At 40.6% G+C, this 19,893-nt stretch overlaps 1 protein-coding gene across 4 annotated transcripts in view; it reads left to right on the top strand.

The window, feature by feature from the left end:
* Positions 1–8,908: 8,908 nt before the first annotated feature.
* SCUBE3 (signal peptide, CUB domain and EGF like domain containing 3) overlaps positions 8,909–19,893 on the top strand; it is a 192,972-nt gene continuing 181,987 nt past the window's right edge. For 2 of the 4 annotated variants that reach the window (XM_082245254.1, XM_082245253.1), the window contains exon 1: positions 8,912–9,643. In XM_082245254.1, the coding sequence (XP_082101380.1) occupies positions 9,520–9,643 (124 nt within the window). In that variant the 5' untranslated portion in view covers positions 8,912–9,519. Of the gene's footprint in view, positions 9,644–19,893 lie in introns of all 4 variants that reach the window. The other 2 variants (XM_082245256.1, XM_082245255.1) reach the window with 2 other exon arrangements.

Below are 19,893 nucleotides of genomic sequence, written 5' to 3'. Positions count from 1 at the left end.
AATCACTTTTATTCTCTAACTTGTATCTTGGGCTATCTAGACAAGGAGTATTTACTGGTGACTAAAGTATAATTAAATGCAAAACTTTTTTTTTTAGTTATGGATTGCGTGGAAGGGGAATAAAATACTTGCGAGTTTTTAATGCTGCCTGTGCCGCGTTAGGGAGATTCACCCTCTCTACTCGTCTTATTTGTCATTGTCATTAAAAGTGAAAGTAAAAGAAAATCCCAAATGGGACACAGATGGAAAAAAAAATCTGACAGGGGTTATAACCTTCCCTTGCTCTGTCCAAAATGAAAAACGTTTTGCCTATAGTTCTACTTCAAGGCCCCGATATCCAGACTACTTTTAATTGCCTGTAAGCTTATACATAGCTCTAAATTGGATATCTTCACTCCCTCGTTTGGGGAGTGGTGAACCAATGTTAATTTTGTTCTTTTAAAAGAATATTTCATTTTTCAACATAAGGGCACCCCTTTATAAATTCAATACAATGTGGGATCCCTGACTGTCTGTTCTTATTAATGACTTATTCCAATTTTGAGGAGTAGGACTCCCTATAGCAAGCTATTGGTAGCTGTGACCCATAGAATAAAGAGGCATAGGCTGAGTTATTGGAATAATGGTTCATTTTCAACATGGAGCAGCAAGTTATAAAAACTCAGATGCATACCTTAAAGCGGAGTTCCGGGCACAGATGTCATTTTTTAAAAAAACATACCCACGGGACAGTCAGGGCTAGCACATTCCACAATGGCTAGCCTCTGATCTGTCCCGGTTCGCAATTACCTTTTAGAAGAAATACTTACTTATAAAATTTCTTCCACAGCGTTTCCATCTCTCTTGTGGGCAGCTGAAGCCGGCGCGGTCCTCTTCTGTGTCTTCTTCCGCGTCTTCTTGTCCCAGAATGCGCCTGCACCGGCCCCTCTCGTCACTTCCGGTGCGGCGCCGCATTCCTAAACAGCTTCTGGGCATGCCCAGAAGTTGTTTAGCAGGGGAATGCGGCGTCGCCCGGAAGTGACGAGCGGGGCCGGTGCCGTCGCATTGATTCCTGGGAGCGATGACGTTTAGCTCCCAGGAATCATCGCAGCGCAGGAAGTGACAGCGGAGCCGCGGCGCTAAGGGAGGAAGTACCCTGAGGTGAGTATTTACGATCGTCAATTACAAGGTGAGTTTTTTTAAAAAAAAAAACCTAACTATCCAATTCCTTTTCAGGTTATGCTGAACTAGCGGACGGGCACAAAAAAAAAAATATCGATTTTGTGCCCGGAACTCCGCTTTAAGTAGTAGTTTGTGCATGTTGTGAACATGTTATTTCTTACTGTGGACCATAGAGGAAACCTCTAGTCTTACAACTGATGTTTTAATGAGGCCATGTAATGTCTTGTAATATTATTATGGTACTGATGAGAACTGCTTCATGTCTTTGCATTTTGGCTTTTCTTTTTATTTGGATTATAGACCACTTTTGATATGTAAGCCTCGGAAGTAGAGATCACATTTGTGATTTGCATGACATTTTTGTCTTGTTTCTTTAAAGCGGAGTTCCGGGCACAGATGTCATTTTTTAATAAACCTACCCCCGGGACAGTCAGGGCTAGCACATTCCACAATGGCTAGCCTCTGATCTGTCCCGGTTCGCACTTACCTTTTATAAGAAATACTTAGAGGAAGTACCCTGAGGTGAGTATTTACGATCGTCAATTACAAGGTGAGTTTTTTAAAAAAAAAAACCTAACTATCCAATTCCTTTTCAGGTTATGCTGAACTAGTGGACGGGCACAAAAAAAAAATATCGATTTTGTGCCCGGAACTCCGCTTTAAGACAAAAACATCTAATAAAACGTTTTTTTGAATTAGTGATGATGAAGGCACTAGGTTTCCTTGTAGATCTTAGTAACTGAATCAGTGTCAATCTGCAGCTTCTAAAGCTTCATGTACACACAGCCTACTTTGACCACAAAAAATTGCAGAGGGCCAGTGGTCAAAACATTCCTATCCTGAACTCAAGGTTGAAGCTCCCCTAACCGCAGCAGCTCCTAAACTCTGGCAAAAGCCTGTGGGTGCTTTGATACATAGGCTTTTGTGGAGTTGAGTTTAGGAGCTTTGGCAAAAAAAACGCCAAAAGCTTCTAAACTCAAGTTAAGGAGCTGTAGTGTACATGAAGCCTAAAGCTAGCAAGATATTTTCTTGTAATGAAAAAGGCCTAAACTTAAAGTGTAACTCATTGTCAAATTGCTATTTTAATTTTGGTTGAATGTGGGGGTCATTTCTGGGGTATTTGTACTGTCCTAGCATTTTAGGGCCTCAAGAACTGAGATAGGCTGTCAGTACATGAGGACTGAGCAATTTTCAAAAATATATCCATAGTTTGTAGATTAAAATTTTCATGCAGACTAAATAATATACACTGATTTGTGTTATTTTTACCAAAGAAATGTAGCAAACTACATTTTTACTTAGGCTACATTCACACCTGAGCGTAGCGTTTTTCGCGCGTTTTTTACCGCGATTTTTGCGGCGTTTTTTACCGCGATTTTACCGCGATTTTTACCGCGATTTTTGTGCAGGCGTTTTTAGATTGAATAGAGATCAATGGAAAACGCCTGTAATCTGCCCAAAAAGAAGCTCATGTACTTTTTTGAGCGTTGGGCGTTTTGTATACAGCGTCAAAACGCTCAGATGTGAACAGGGGCCATTGAAATGAATAGGATTTGTCTTGTTGGGCGTTTTGAGAGCTGATCCTAGAGCAGAAAAACGCCCCAAAAACGCCCCAAAACGCCTAGATGTGAACGGAGCCTTAAAGTTATGAAGAAAGATTGTTTTTTTGTAAAATTTTATAATAGAAACTAAAAAAAAAGATGGAAGATGGTAGTGACATAAACACACACACTGAAGGATAGACCAGTGTCTTTATTCAACCTTACCAAAGCATTCTGTGAATGGCACTAGTACCGAGAGGACAACCTCCTGTGTTTAGTAAGCAGCAGGGCAGCCACTCGGCACAGGACCTAGACGATAACAGTGATCATTGTAGTAGCAGAAACTACTACAGTGATCATCAGCTTTCACAGGAATCTCACAGGTATGGAATATGCATACTTACATTGGTCCAAGCTGGACCAATGTAACTATGTTATAAAATCCATTCCTTTAAAAGCACAACCCCTCCGCCCAATGTTCAGCATGGTTCTCTTCCTACAGGCAGCTGTGGTTTCAGCTGATCCACTGCATTCAGTGCCTCCTGCTGTTTGATTGACAGCTGCTCTGACCATATAGAAACAAAGACTGGGACCTCCTATAACTGTAACAACTGAAACTTTTTCTGTAGAGCTTGGCCAGTAGATAAAACAGGTAATAAAACTAAGAGGGAGGATCAGGAAATATAAACATTATTTTGCTCATAGTTCTAATATATTGGATTGGGGTAGCTCCTGCTGTGAATGGCAGAATGTGTCAGCTCTATATAAATGAGTTGAAATAAATACTTTTTATATGCACAATTTTTGTCTATGATGAATGCAGCAACTAGTTGATTTGGTTTACTTATGAATTTAGAAATATTCCAGAAGTATATGTCTGCTATTCTAGAACACAATACAAAGTTGTAAGGTCAGGTTTTGCCCTTCTGTTCTTTTCAGTTACAAATGCCATTCATTTCCTGAGTAGGTGTTAGATGTCTGCTAAGAATGTATTAGTCAGAAGGATGCAAGGGGAGACTTCGATGTTGAGTAACAAACAGATTTTTTGCAAACATTTGTGATGTTTCCTAATAGCTTTTTCTGATGAACCCCTAAACTTTCCTTCATGTACTATTAAATAGGAAACAACTGACAAAATGTGGAAGTACTATGTCTTAAAAAAACTGAATGAATAAAGCATAAAAACCCTTGTATACCAAGACCAACTAACTAATAAATAATTATATTTGTATTAACCTGAAACAAAAGCATTTTTCAAATTGATGATGATTATAATATTTCAACAGTTTGTTAGTGCTTGCTTTGTTAAAGTAGTTGTAAACTCCAACTGGATGACATTTAATTTGCTAAATCTATTATTATATCATAGGCTTATAATATCAAAAACACTTGCCAAATTTTGTTTTTATGAAACATTGTTTTTACCTCCTTTTTATCCATTTTTGCAACTCATCGCTGCTGATCTCCTCCAGCCTCTTTCAACCTACATGCACTCCCTCTAGATTCAGCTGCAAATCATTGGGCTGGGCCGCCTTTCTGATGGTGACATCATACCAGTGCCATGTGTGCTGGTGTAACCGCTTGTAAACCTTCTCAAAGGTGTGTGTGACAGGGTGACAATGCAAGAGCTCAGTTGGGAGATAGGTGTCACTCCATAACAGGAAGGGGGTGTAACGTGAAAAAACCCTACCTCGTGACTCCTTGTCATATACAAAATGGAACAGCTGAGCAGCGTAGCAGTGCGCATGCTCACAGCTCTGGATACGTCATTGAACAGCTGAGGAGCTTAACATTGCTCCGTGATTTATATTTTCATACACCCGCCGCCGCTTTTACATTTAGTAGCCGAGATCAGGGAAGTGACAGGGGTAGGAGCGGAGATGATTCATGTTGCAGCGAAGATGTTTTAATGTAACTGCGGCAACAGCTGATGCGGTGTAACGTTACAACACACTACCGTGAAAATTCCCTAACCTCCGAGCATGCGCAATGCTAAGCTCCTCAGCTGTTCAATGACGTAGGTGCACCAGAAGTGACGAGGGTAGGGAATTTTCACGGGTATGGTTTTTTCACGGAACAGGGGCAAACCAAAGACCCTAATGACAAGATCAAAATGGATTATTTTATTAAAAGCTCCATATTTCTCAAAATGTACCACTCTTGCTGGAATTAATAAACAACATATAATAGGAGGACTATAAGATTTACCTTTATTGGAAAAAATGCTGCTTCAGGTTTCTTACAGTGCTGCTTATGTAGACAAAGGCATAGAACTCCGATCATCCCCTTTGGCAGAGGTAAAGTGCCTATGTTTTTGTGGAAACCTTCTCCAAGAATGATCAGTATTCCAGCCATTCTATTACTCTTTATTTATCTATCCCAGCAGGACTGTTGACATTGCTTTATGTTAACATTTGAGAATTGGTCCTTTTAATAGCACAGGACTCTGTGAACACCTTCCCTGGCACCCTATATCTTGTTCATACATACCTTGTCTATATAGATGTTTATATTCTTTTTCCTTTTCATTGCAGAATATCATACCTTTTTAATGCAAATCAATTCACTGCATTTTTTTTTTATTAACAAAGTGTATTAGGAAAAGTGGCTCCCCATGCTGCCATTAGACACAGCCCTACTATATTCATTGCTAAATCTCTGAAAATACTTTCAAAGCTGGTTAGATTTTAATTCAAAAATTTGTAAAAAAAAAAAAAATCACCAGAGAATTCTTTCTTGGCATCATTGAGTCAACTAGTTTGTCAATCTCTCCATTGGCTCCAGCTCACCCAATAAATTAAATACCAAAAAAAAAAATTAGTTAGTTATTAGTATTAAAAATACTAACAACTTGCAAAGCCTTCCATAACTCTGCCCCCAGCTACATCACTAACCTAGTCTCAAAATACTAACCTAGTCATTCTCTTCGTTCCTCCCAAGGTCTCCTGCTCTCTAGCTCCCTTGTCACCTCGTCCCATTCTCGCCTCCAGGACTTTTCCTGAGCCTATCCCATCCTATGGAAATCCCTGCCCCTGCCCCAATCTGTCAAATTATCTCCTACTCTGTTTGCTTTTAGACTATCCCTGAAAACCCTCCTCTTCAGAGAAGCTATTCTTGCTAACAACTGTACTTTAATTTTCTAAATCAGCTCACCCCCCACAGCTATTACATTTTGTATCACTTGACCCTCCCTCCTAGATTGTAAACTCTAACGAGCAGGGCCCTCTGATTCCTCCTGTATTTAATTGTATTGTAATCGTACTGTCTGCCCTCATTATGAAAAGCACTTCCCAAACTGTTAGTGCTATATAAATCCTGTATTATATTCATTTGAAAGCCCTTAAAATTTTGTCATGGCCTGTTATTGGAATGCAATGCAAAGCATATTAAACAGGTTTTAATATGTACGATTTTTCCCAAACAAAAACCACATTCACAGTTACGAATCTGTTCAGTTGGGAAATATTTTCCATCCTGCCCCATCAAATTTTCTTGTAACTGGTCGAAAACGGACATTGACTTGACCACACTAACCATTAGAAAATTGAATGAACATTTAGAAAGCAAAGATTTTCTAATGAAATCCTACTAGTGTATGGTCAGTCTTATTGAGAAATCTGAGGGTGTTTGCACAATACAGTTAATCACCACATGAATCACTGTCTACTGTAACGTAATGCAACCAAAAGCAAACTTTTAGAACCCCTGGTGACTTTTGAGGCTATGGAGTTGATCTACTAAATAGTCTGCTCAAAGCCAAAAAATTTGCTGGAGCAAATTGGATCATGCTTTATTGGAGTTTTTTGCCTTCCACTGGATCAACTGTGGGTAAAATATTGTGTATATAGGATTGTATTTTATTTTTTCCATTCTATTTGATGAAGTAGATGGACTTGGATGGTGACTTTTTTATACCAGACTAACTATGAAACTTTGATTACTTTGCAGGGGTATCGTTCACTTTTGGCGCTTTTCCACTGCATGGAATCGAACGGTTCGGCTCGCTTTTGTGCTTTTCCACTGCTGGTACCGCATGGTATAGTGTAGGAACGGTTCGGTACGGTACAGTACAGTACGGTACGGTACGGCGGCACTTTTCCACTGCATGGAACCGAACGGTATGGCTCTCAAAAACAGTACCACCTCGATTGTGGTTCCAAGAGGTACCATACGCGGTACCATATCCCACAATCCTTTGCATGCAGTCACTACTAGCCACTGATTGGTCAGAGAATCCCACCCACCCCGTTGTTATCCCACCCACTTAACTTTAGTACTACTTTAGTGGAAAAGCAAACCGTACCGTAACAAACCGTTCCAACACCGTACCATGCGGTACCAGCAGTGGAAAAGCAAGCAGGGCCAAGCAGGGCTGAGTAGATCCATTTGCCATTTGCAAGGCAATCAGTCCCTTAGCTTAGTGATTGTGTAAAATTTCATAGTGCAAAGAATTCCCAAATCAAGTACATGGATAATTAAAAAAAAAAAAAAAACAGTATTTTTACTTGTACATGATTGAATGATTGAAGTCAGCAGAGCTTTATTTCATTCACTAAAGCTTGCCATGGAGTTTGATTTATCTATGACCAATCTAGTAATCGACTCCTCTTGAACGGGACTGCTGGAAAATTTGTGTTTGATTGGCGCATGGAACCTATCAGCTGCAGCACTGATCGGTGTATGCTGACAATGAAGGAGTCCCGCTGTCTGAATACAATAGCACAGCAGGGAGGATTAGTTCATCCACCTCGAATGTGTGTATTTGGGAATCCGTTGTTTTTTGTTTTTTTTTTTGATCAGCGGGCTGGCTAATCAAAAAAGATTGAACCATCTATGGCCAGCTTAAACTTTAGGGAACATGAGCAGAGCCTTTACTCTGGGGAAATACTCCCTTGGAAAATGAGCATTTGCCTTTAGAAAATCAACCCATATAAGCCTAATGTTGATGGATGCTCCTAGTGAGCACCAACGAATTGATCGGTCTAACAAAGATATCACTGCTTTTTTATATATAGAAGGTGATACGCATGGTTTCTTTAGAAAGGTATAATTTTTCCCTTTGTTTGATAAAAAACACGCCTTTTTATAGGTCCCCCCCCCCTTAACCACATAGCATACCCCCTCACTTAGCCATTAAAATGGCCTGCTGAAACAAGTGCCCTGTGTCGTCCACTTTCAATCATATTTAATCAAGTAAAGGAAATGTGTAATTAGAATCAGCTGCAGAAACAGTCTTTCCCTCTTCTTCCCGTGACCTTTAGCCTCTGCCCGTGGCAGATCTCCCCTGAGCTTGGCGTTGCACTGCATTATGTGCATCCCACACATTACAAACTGCTTAATGTAACCATTTGTAACCGTCTCCATTCTTCCCAACATCATATGTTTGCCTACATATCCTTGTGCTAAAAGCATTTGGGCACACTGCGACAAGTATTAATAGCTATGAACCTTAATTACATTTTTAAAAAAAAGCCTAAAAACTACTTTTGAACTATTGCCCCATCGTCAAATAAAATAAATAGCAGAGCATCTGGAAAAACTTGTCTTCTTTCTTTTTGTTGCAGATGAAGCTATGCAAACAAATACCGAAATCAAGAGGGAATTTACACTTTTTTTTTTATTATTCATTCATCTTGCCTTTAAGAGAGTCACATCTTTTTTTTCTTTTCAATCAAGCCTAAGGTAAAACCAGTTTGAACATGACAGGTAAACTTTTCTCCTGGCAAATAATGAATGGTAAATAATACTTAAAAAAAAAAAAAGTTTTTTTTTTTTTTTCTTTTGCGCCACACACTTAGAGAAAGTAGAGCTGCACCCTGCTAAAGAGAAAGATCAGGAAAGCTAATATATATTCAACAAGGAGGAGCATTGAAGTTGACAGTATCATTTATATGCAACACACAGCTAAGAGTGGACAACCTCTGTCCCAATGTATATTTTACAAGGTTGCAATGTTATTATAGCATCAGCAGGAAAATGGGCCATCTATAGACTTAAGACAAGTCCTTTTGGATTTAAAGGGCAGAATCACGGAGCTGACAATCTAGTGCCCAATTAACATCCAGAGAGAGGAGAAATGCTAGAGCATCTATGGAAAGTAAAACTGTACAGGAGGAGCATACCTCCCTCCTTCCCCCCCCCCCCCCCTTCTCATCTTGGTCCCCCTCCTCATTCCCTCCCTCCTTCTCCGCACTCCTTCCTCCTTTCCAAGCAGGAACCTTTGTGTGTTGCAGCTGGTGAGGGGGGAGGTTTTGCTCTATCTTTTCAGTATACAGGCTCTTTTTTAACAGACAACACTTCTTCTGTCCTCAATACCCTACAGATCTATTTTTATCTTATTTTTTATTTTTTTTTCCTGTGTGTGGGAGTTACAAACCTGCATTTGCCTCTCGTTTCCATCACCTTTTTAAAATGGTTTGAATTTTGCCAGCATCCAACTGATAAGTCATTTTTTTTTATTATCGTCTGACTTTTTTTTTTTTTTTTCCCATGATTGAATTAGTACTTTTCTACAGCGAAAATGCACAGAAAATGATTTCTATAGTAACGGCGCTGTAGAATTAGGTTGAAAAAAAAAAAAACGCTAAGAAAGTAAACTTCATTGTTACCAAGGTACCACTAAACAACATGGCACTTTTATTTACTTGATTGGATTTATGTGCTGTTTTTTTTTGCTTTTTTTTTTTTTTTATTAAAAATGCTGCAGCAGAAATTCATAGCATTGAATGTTCTGGCAGATCATGTTTGACAGCAGAACAGACAGAGGTTCTGACCTACTGGTAGTTCAACTTTCCCTGTTTCTGTAAAGTAGCCAAATATGTATTTTTACTGTAATAGAGCGCACAGAACCATTGCCATGGACGTACAATGGGACATGGTATACACGTTATTTTTGTTCCTGTTTCTCTACGGCCCCATCAGTCTCAGCATGGCCAGCCAAGGTAAGACCTTCCTGGTGTTATTCACATGTTGTATAACTTAACTACGCAGTTGAAAGCAGTGTAAACTGTCAGCTCTGTGGGTAAGTGGGAATTTTTCGAGCTGGGGTTTACAGGGTTTTTTGCCACTTCATGGGTCATACGTGATGGGCACCTTCGGGTTCATGGATAACTGACAATGTGTAAAGTGAGACAGCCAATCAGCAGTCATCTTTCATGTCTCTTGACTTCCCTAAACTGATGGAAGATAAATTCCTATGGGATGCCTGTTTTGTGCTGCCCTATAAATAATCTTGCTTCTTTCGCTTTTATCTCAGTATGCTTTTATAAATGTTGACATGTTTTTGCTTTAATATAATGATTTTCCTACATCAAAGTCGGCATATCAAATGGATTTATTTCGGAGCTAGGTTTCACGTGATGCAGGTTCAAAGTTTCGGGAGGAAAGCAGATGCAAGAAGAATTTAACCTATTTGGCTGTGTTTTCTCTATAATTATGTCTAATTGAATGGCTTGGTCGTGTTTTGCTTTTATCATAGTCATTTAGACTAAATTCATACATTTTGCTGTTGACGGGGTAAATAAGAACACCGTTATATTGATTAAACTTCATATCCACATTAGCTGCACTGTTCTCTATTCCCTTTAAAGCCGTAAAGCCCTTGTCTCTAGAGAGGCGCATAGTTACTATAAATTTAAACAGCAGCGAATTAAATGCCCCTGTTGTTTCATGTATAAAATGCTGCTTAGAGTCCATTCACATTAGCGCGACTTGTCAGCCTGACAAGTCACAGTATGTCGCGGTCCATTGATTAGCACAGGACCCGTTCTAATAGGAGCGACACAAGTCACTCCGACTTAGAAAAAGGGTCCTGTACTACTTTGGGGCGACCTCGGAGCGACTTGCATAGACTTCCATTATGTGAAGTCTCTGCAAGTCGCGCCTAAGTCGCAGTGCACGCGACTTCACAGGTCGCCCCCCCAAAGTCGTGTCGCGCTAGTCTGAATGGGCTCTTAAACATACATAAAGTTTCCATTTTCTTTTTTAAATCACCTTTGGCTATGAGAATTTTACACTGATACATTTGTGCTATATTTTGGGATTTCTATAAATAATGGTTTTATTAACCCATAGCACCCAATCAGAGATTACCGTTCAGCGCTCTGGTTAGGCATTATATTCATGCTTTTAAAGCTTAAAGGTTGATTCATAGATACCGGAAGAAGTGATATACAATTAGATGTTAGACTTTCCTCTAACCTGAACTTGAAACGTTATAGCTAGAATACGATTGGTGGCTATGGGTATCACAGGCGATTTCTTACCTCTCAATAAAGCGTAGCTAACCCCCCCCCCCCCCCCCCCACACACACACACACACACACACACACAAAAATAAAAATGAGGAATTAGCAGTCCCTAGGTGTTATGTGGCTTTTTAGATTTCTTTTTTCACACTTTTTTTTTTTACCTGCCATTACTTCCTGCCCAAGGGTGACAACCTTACTGAGCAGGGTTGTCACCCTAGGCAGGAACTGTCTTAGCACTACATAACACCTCCATCATTTCTACATAACATGGTGTTTTGTAGTACATTGAGCTAGCTGGGAACAATGTTGAACAATGTTGACTGATAACAGTCCAGAGGTAGAGAGCACAAGAAGCTTTTAGCTCACAATATGTCTGGCTGGGTGAACAGATTGTTTTGCATTTGTTGAACAGATATAATAAAATGCTTTCAATGGTATATTTAATAAAATACATTTATTGTTAGAGCTTCCATATACCTAAGTTGTTTGGGAATGTGCCATCATACAGTGCAGAGGTTTCAGCTACATTATATTACTGACTATCTGTATTCATACTTCAGCAATTGCACATCATATATTGGTACGTAGAACAGATTTTCTAAACTCTGTAGTACATCCCATATTTTACTATTAGGCATGTAGTTGGGTTATTTTTACTAATGCTTAGCACGAGTCCACCGTGCATGCTGCTTGCTATCGCTAGTACTCAGTGACTATGTATACTGTTGATTATACAGCATTGAAATCACATATAGCCATTCTGCTCCAGCTTTGTTCTGACCTTTGAAGTAGATTCATGAGAGCTGAGCTAGCCTATGATGTGTTTTCTACCGCTGTTATGAGGCCTCTTGTTATTTTTTGACATTTTTTAGCTATGACTGTGGATGTTTGGTGGGGTGGGGGAAATTTCAGCCCAAGGTTCAGGGCCAGAGGCGAGCAGTCTGGGGTGGCGGGGGCTACAGAATAAGATCTTGGTCTCCATAAAAAAGCTGTGGGTACGTCATATAATTAAAAACAGCAACTAGGAAAATGACCATGAGGTACAAAGTAAAGACATTCCTGTGAAATGTCCTCATTATAGAGATTACAGATACATTTGATATCAGTACTTACTACATTACATATCATATTGCCCAGTAATAATGCACAGCCTAACCACACACACTTTTCTTTTTTTATATCCTTCCTTTAGTAATGCAGCGAGAAATGTGCAGAAAGCAGCCAATCAGAACTTATTTTTCCATTTAGTCTTTTTTTTTTTTTTCTGAACTGGTAAAGGCCAACAACTGATTGGCTGTACACCACTACTGTTGTTGTCAATCAGTAATACTACTTTACTACTTGTTGTCACTTTCACTTAGCTGGCACATCTGTCACAGGTAACATCTTGGGAAGGTAGATGCACCCCACCTTGTTGAAATGAGATGCGGTTTCTTTTATTAAATAATTTAGGCACAGTGAAAGAACCATCATAGAGGAATTTCCAACATGCCAGGGAAGCAAAAGATAGCATGCTTTGCTAGATTCGAAATCTCTTGCTTGTTAACCCCCATAAACCAGATTTCCAAAAATGAATGTTAAAATTGGCTTGTAAAATAATGAAGCACCTTATCTTAATGAGTGGATCAGTGGGATCGTTTCTGAAATTGAACGGTGATCAGCTGACAGGGTGGTATAAGCCACCCATTTAAAATCAAAAGCAATGCAATATATTGGAGCATCATTTGACATAATCAAGTAGGGGAGGTGCCTTTGCGAAGAGAAAAGATTTTCAGCATGCTAAGAAACCCCCACCACTTAAATTGTATATATGCTCAAAATGTAAAAACACGTATTATTTTCTATATTGTATTTCAATTACTTCTACCCTACTCCTTTTCATTTGAACAATCTTGAAGTTTGTAAACTTACATTATGAAGATCTCCCTGTATTCTGTCACGTACTCACCGTGCCCTGTGGGTAGGTACTTCTGTGACACACATTTCACATAGTCTGCCTTCAGAACTACAGAGGTGTTGAGGGGAGAAGTTTCAGGAGTCAGTACAGGAATCACTGCTTGCAGACAGCAAGGTACCATGGGACATGTAGTCCTTAGAAAGTGAAAGTAAACAGCAGAGGAGAATCTGTAAAGCAGAGATGTCCAACCTGAGGCCCTCCAGATGTTGCAGGACTACATCTCCCATACTACTCTGTCAGCTAAGAGGCTGGCAAGGGAGTATGGGAGATGTAGTCCTCCAACATCTGGAGGGCCGCAGGTTGGACAACCCTGCTGTAAAGCATGCAGGGAATCCATGAAGGTATGGAAAGAGATGGCCAGGAGACAGGCAGAAATTGTAACATGAAAGGAGATTTTTCAAGTGAGCTCAAATTGTATTGTAAAATATAACTATTGTTTGTATTGTTATTACAATGCTTTTTTCTGATAAAATGTAAGTGAATGCTGCGACCAGAGAACTCCTTTAAGAATGGTTGTTCCCGATTAGACACAGAGAAAAAGATTTCCAGAAAGTGACCTTTTAATGAAAATGAATGATGGAAAGGGACTAGTTCACTTTATATATCCATAGGACATTGGCGTATGCAGGGGGGTGTGCCAGGCGTGCCTGGGCACACCCTAATCACTACACTCCATTATGGAGAGTGGGGAAAGGGGCTAGTAAATATGTAATTTACTGCCACCTTCCTTTTCTAAATGAACACTGAACACAACTAGGTTTACTATGCTTCAGTTTGTGAATGAACAGGAAGCCGCTCAACACATAGCACTTCCCATTCATTCACTGTCCTGTGCAGCTAAGGGTGTGGAGAAAGACATGTGTGTTTGAGCTTTGGGGTGCACACCCTAATGCAATAGGCCGCGTACACCTATACCATAGAATAATCTTAGTGGAGTCGTTGTGAGAAAAGCCACAGTGGGGAGGATTTACTAAAAATGGTGCACCCAGAATTTGGTGCAGCTGTGCATAGTAACCAATCAGCTTCTAGATTTTATTTTCAAAGCTTAAAGCGGAGTTTCGGCCTCAAAAAAATGTTTTCGATAAAAATACCCACGGGACAGTCAAGGCTAGTGCATTTCAGCAATGATAGCCTATGAACTGTCTCCGGGTCCACTTACCTTTTAGAAGAAATACTTACCTTGAAAATGTCTTGTTCAGCGCTGCCATTTCAGGTGTGGGCAGCTGAAGCCAGAGCGTCCTCTTCAGTGTCCACTTCGGTGACGTCAGAGTCCCAGAATGCCCTGCCCCGGAAGTGACGAGCAGGGCCGATGCAGGCGCATTGACTCCTGGGAGCAATGACGCTCAGCTCCCAGGAGTCAATGCAAGCAGGAAGAGACGGCGCGGGCTGCGGCCACAGAGGGAGGAAGTGGAAGGAAGGTAAGTATATTTTCTTCAAAAACAAGGTAAGTAAAGCAAAAAAAAATCGTGATTATCCAATTCTTTTTCAGGTTACTTAGAGCAAGCGGATGTCAAATTTTCATTTTGAGGCTGGAACTCCACTTTAATTGAACAAGCTGAAGTTAGGAGCTGACTTGGAGTTGCACCAGATTCTCTGTACATCACTTTTAGTAAACCTCACCTATTGAAGTTGGCATTTGTTTCTGGAATGTTAAGCTGGTGTTCCCCTAATTATCAAGGGGAGATCTCTTTGTGTATGGCCAATGATACATAGATCTGCTTGAATATGGCCAGCAGTTGCATCCTAAATTACCAGCCTTTTACCACTATGGTGATGTCCTGAAGCTTTCTGGTACAATTTAATAAAACAATAAACATGTTATACTTACCTGCTCTGTGCAATGGTTTTGCGCAGAGCAGCCCTGATCCTACTCTTATTCGGGTCCCCCGCTGGTGATCCTGCCCCCTTGCTAGGGGGGCACTCGTGCGTGCTCCCTTCAGAGCCGCCTCTGTGAGTCACGTGCCTGACGAAGGGGGTCTGTGTGACTCCGAAACATTGTACTACACTGTTTTGGTGATCTTTCTTTAATTAAAAACAGTTTGGACAAAAATTGACACGGCGTGCCTCTGCCCAGCCCCCACTTCCTCTTCACTACCTGTGATTGACAGCAGTGGGAGCCAATGGTACACAGAAGGTTTCCTTTACAACCACTTTAAAGTGTAACTAAAGGCAAAAATTTATTTTTTTTGTTTTATTTTTTTTTAGTTTTGGATAGAGTAGAGAGGGATTGGAATGCTTGTTAGTTTTTTTTTGGCTTGTCAGTTTTTATTGCTGTCTGTGCCCCTGTTAAAGAGATTCACCCTCTCTGTTTGTCCTGTTTACCATCAGGGCTTTTTTTCAGGGGGAACGTGGGGGAACGCAGTTCCGGCACCTCCAACACTGAATATATGAAATTGCAAGGGGTGCTGGGGTGTCCTGGAGGGTCTATTGATGATGGCCACTGGGGAAACTATTGTCACTTGTGGGGAATCTATTTTTGCATGAGGGTCTATTTTTGCTGGTGGAGGACCAATTTTTGCTGGGGAAGGATCTTATATTTCTGGGGAGTCAGTTGTTGCTAGGAGGGATCTACTGCTGAGAAAGAGAGGTATATTGTTGCTGGCTGCTGGAGAATCTAATGTTGCTGCTGGAGGTCTATTGTCGCTGGGGTGGATCTATTTTTGCTGGGGTGGTTTTTTGTTGTGGGGGGGGGGGGCAATGTTGTGTGGGTAATCGCTTGTTTCTGGGGGGTCTATTGTTGCTGGCTGCAGGGGATCTAGTTTGCTGCTTTTCTTGGTATAATTATTAAGTTCCATACAAATTACTTAGCACCAAAGAATGATACTTGGTTCTGAGTTCCCTAAAAGGGCAGTATTGGGAGGTGGGTAGGGGGTGGGACCAAGGGAGTGCTTGGGGTTGGGTAGGGGGCGGAGACAATGGGCGAATCAGAAGGGGGGGAGTTCCTGCACCTACTCTCTGAGAAAAAAAGCCCTGTTTACCATTATCATTGAAAGTGAAAGTAAAAGAAAATCACACATTTTGGGTTGTCCCCAGAAACGTAATAGACTGGAAATCTTCCAATGGGGACACTAGTTCTGGTGACTTAGGGTTTCCCAAGGAATTCCCTTAATTTGCAGGGATTTCCTCTCACTTCCAGTTTGACTATGGAACAGGAAGTGAAGGGAAATCTCTGCAATGGGACACAGATGGTGAAAAATAAATCTAACAGGTGTTATAACCCTCCCATACATTATCCAAAATGGAAAAAAAAAAAACTTTTGCCTGTAGTTTTACTTTAAGCTGCCAACCAAGAACAGGCATAAAGTTCCACTTCACTCTAGTTCAGCCTTTCTCAACCTTTTCAACACAGAGGGACCCTAGAAAAAAAATTCCGGTCTCAGGGAACTCCTGCTAAAAATGTAAATTCTACAACTCATGACACATTAGTGTGACAGTCAGTGGGAAGAATTACCCTCTTACAGATAGCTAAAAGGAACAATGGTGTCATTGGTAACTTATCTGTTAGGCAGAAATTGCCCATTTCTCAAGGAACCCCTAGCAACCTCAGGAAGAACCCTAGGGTTCAACGGAACCCTGGCAGAGAAACCCTGCTCTAGCTTAACCTCTTGCTGACCGCCGCACGACTATGTACGGCGGCGGTCAGCCCCTCACAGGCAAAGTGATGTATGGGTACGTCACTAGCCTGTGAGCCAATAGGGGGCGAGCGCGTGCCGCCGGAGGCGCGCTCCCGCCCCCGCTCGTTCCCTAAGCAGTCCCGATGTCCGCCGGTCACTCGCAATCGTTGGTTACAGCGGGAGAAAGGCAGGCCGCCTGTCATTCTCCCTGGTGTAACAGCAGAGATCATACAGTCCTGCTATGCAGGATTGTATTTCTCTGTTGTTACACAAACAGCCACATCCCTGCACAGTTAGAAGCACGCCCCTAGGGACACACTTAACCCCTCCTTCTCCAATAAAGTTAACCCCTTCCCTGCCAGTGTCATTTTTACAGTAACAGTGCATATTTTTAGCAATGATTACTGAAGTAATGTCACTGGTACCCCCAAAAGTGTCAAAAATGTCAGTCAAGGGTCCGATCTGTCCGCCGCAATGTCGCAGTCCCACAAAAAAAAAAACGCAGGTCGCCGCGATTACTCGTTATAAAAAATGAAAATAAAAATGACAAAAATCTTTCCCTTAGTTAGTAAACGCAATAACTTTTGTGCAAACCAATCAAAATACGCTTATTGCGATTTTTTTTACCAAACATATGTAGCAGAAAACACATTGGCCTAAAATGTTAAAAAATTTTGATTTTTACATTTTTGGGGGGAATTTCATATAAAACAAATGTGAAAAATATTGTTATATTTGCAAAATTGTCGATTTTTGTTTATAGCGCATGATCAAAAAAATCGCACAGGTGATCAAATACCACCAAAAGAAAGCTCTGTTTGTGGGGAAAAAAGGACGTCAAATTAGTTTAGGTACAGCATCGCACGACCGCACAATTGTCCGTTAAAGTCACGCAGTGCCGAATCGCAAAATAGGGCCTGGTCAGGAAGGGGGTAAAATGTTCCAGGGCTTAAGTGAGGTGCAGCAAACTTGTTTCAGGTCAGTGACTCAGAAAGTATTAAAGCTGAGGTTTGGTTACATGTTTTTGCAATGCAGCATGAAGGACATCACTTACCTGTGTCCCATGTCTGGCTGGCTGCTGTATAGTGTAGGAATCTTCTCCGTACTGCTGCTGAGTCCTCGCCACAGTGCTGATCTTTTAGCTTCTGCAGTTCAAAAGAATTGTGCCACTCGCCCACCCCCGATGTCCACCTCCTCCACTTATAGAACTCTTACTATTCTTTTCCAGAATGCGAGGCATTCTGCAAATGTCAGACAGGTAGGTAAATGAATGACAGGATCTGTCTCCTCCAGTCACAGAACACTTCTCTTTCTAGGAAATAATAATATGAGTTCTTTGACCACTTGCCCATTGCCTAACTGGGAAAATACGTCTTGATTTTCACGTTATATACCGGAGGTTATGGCAGCAACTAGATGCCATAACCCCAGTATAATTTTGTCCCTTGGGCGCCAGTCTTTCAAATAAAAATGCTCGCTGCGGGATCACTTTTGGAAGTAGCTTTGGAAAGTGGCTTTCCAGGGATTTTTGGGCTTACCTGGCAGATTGGGAAGCCTGAGAACCGATTTGGTGCCGACGGCAGCTAGGCATAGAAATGAACGAGGAAAAGATGGCCCCTCCTCATCTCTATGCCCTAGGACAGTGATGGCAAACCTTGGCACCTCAGATGTTTTGAAACTACATTTCCCATGATGCTCATCTACACTGCAGAGTGCATGAGCATCATGGGAAAGGTAGTGCCAAACATCTGGGGTGCAAGGGTTCACCATCCCTGCCCTAGGAGGACCGGAGCGATGTCATGAGGTCACCTTCGGTTCCGGTCAATGTAATTAAGGACATTTATTTTTCCAAGCAAAAGATCAACATTTTTTCAGATTTTTTTGCTTTTAAGAGTAGACCCCAGATCTCCCCATAAAGAGGACCTGTCATGCTGTATTGTTATAGCAATAAAAGTGATCAAACTTTTTTTTTTAAAAGGACAGTTTAAAAAATTTAATAACATTTTTAAAAGTGTCCCTGTCCCATCATGCTCATGCGCATGTAGGTCATGCCCACTCATGTAAACGGTGTTCACACCACACATGTGAGGTATTGCCATAAACATCTGAGCCAGAGCAATAATTCTGACACTAGATCCCCTCTGTATCTCTGAGCTGGTAACCTGTAGAAATGATGAAAGCATCACCTACGGGGATTTTTAAGTACCATAGTTCCACAAGTGCGTGCAATGTTACAGCTTGACATTTTAGGTATCTATTTACTCGGGGTAACATCATCTTTCATATTACACAAATAATTTTGGGTAAATATTATATTTTAGTTTTTAATTAATTAAAGTGAATTTCTTCCAAAACAATTGCGTTTTAATAACCGCTACGCAAAAACCGCATGACGTACAAAAACTGCAATTGCCATTTTATTCTGTAGGGTCTCTGCTACAAAAAAATATATAATGTTCGGGAGTTCTAAGTAATTTTCTAGCAAAAAATACAGCTTTTTACTTGTAAACAACAAGTGTCAGAAAAAGGCTGGATCCCTAGAGGTTGGCAGAAAGGGTGGGTGAGCGGCACGACTATTTTACCTGCTGATGTTAACCCTAGCAGCGCCACAAGATCAGGGTTTGTAGGGAGGACCAGACATGAGACACATTTCATTACAGGTAGGTTATGTCCCTGGTGCTGCATAATAAAATAAAATGAACTGAAGGCAGCCAGACAACTAGTATTTTCATTAGAATTTTGCCAACAACAGCCTACATGTTTCTCTTATCACAGGTTTCTTAGACATAATTTAGGTACATTACCTGAAACTTTAGCAGAAGTGTAGTTCTAGTCCCAGTATCCCATAAGGTTTCATTGTGTGTGAAATGAGAGAAGGATTTTTATATGTAACATCTCTTTGCTGCAGTTACTTTTTTTGTAAAGCAGCTCTATAAAATGAAAACTTTACCTGATTAACCACTTCTGGACAGGAAGGTTTTTCCCCCTTAATGACCAGGCCATTTTTTGTGATATGGCACTGTGTTATTTTAACTGACAATTGCGCAGTCATGCAATGCTGTACCCTAATAGAATTGATGTCCTTTTTTTCCCCACAAATAAATCTTTCATTTGGTGGTATTTGATCACCTCTGTGATTTTTATTTTTTGTGCTATAAAACAAAAAAAGAGCGACAATTCTGAAACAATATTTTTCACTTTCTGCTATATAACATTCCCCAAAAAAAAAAATGTAAATATTTTCATCCTTTTAGGCTAATTTGCTAATTTGTATTTTGCTACATATTTTTGCTAAAAAAAATCCCAATAAGCGTATTTTGATTGGTTTGCGCAAAAGTTATCACGTCTACAACTAGAGGAAAGATTTATAT

This window comes from Pelophylax lessonae (genome assembly GCF_965119305.1).
Source record: "Pelophylax lessonae genome assembly, chromosome: 2".
NCBI classification, from domain to species: domain Eukaryota; kingdom Metazoa; phylum Chordata; class Amphibia; order Anura; family Ranidae; genus Pelophylax; species Pelophylax lessonae.
Note: the sequence above shows the minus strand (reverse complement) of the source record. Positions and strands in the feature narration are given on the sequence as shown.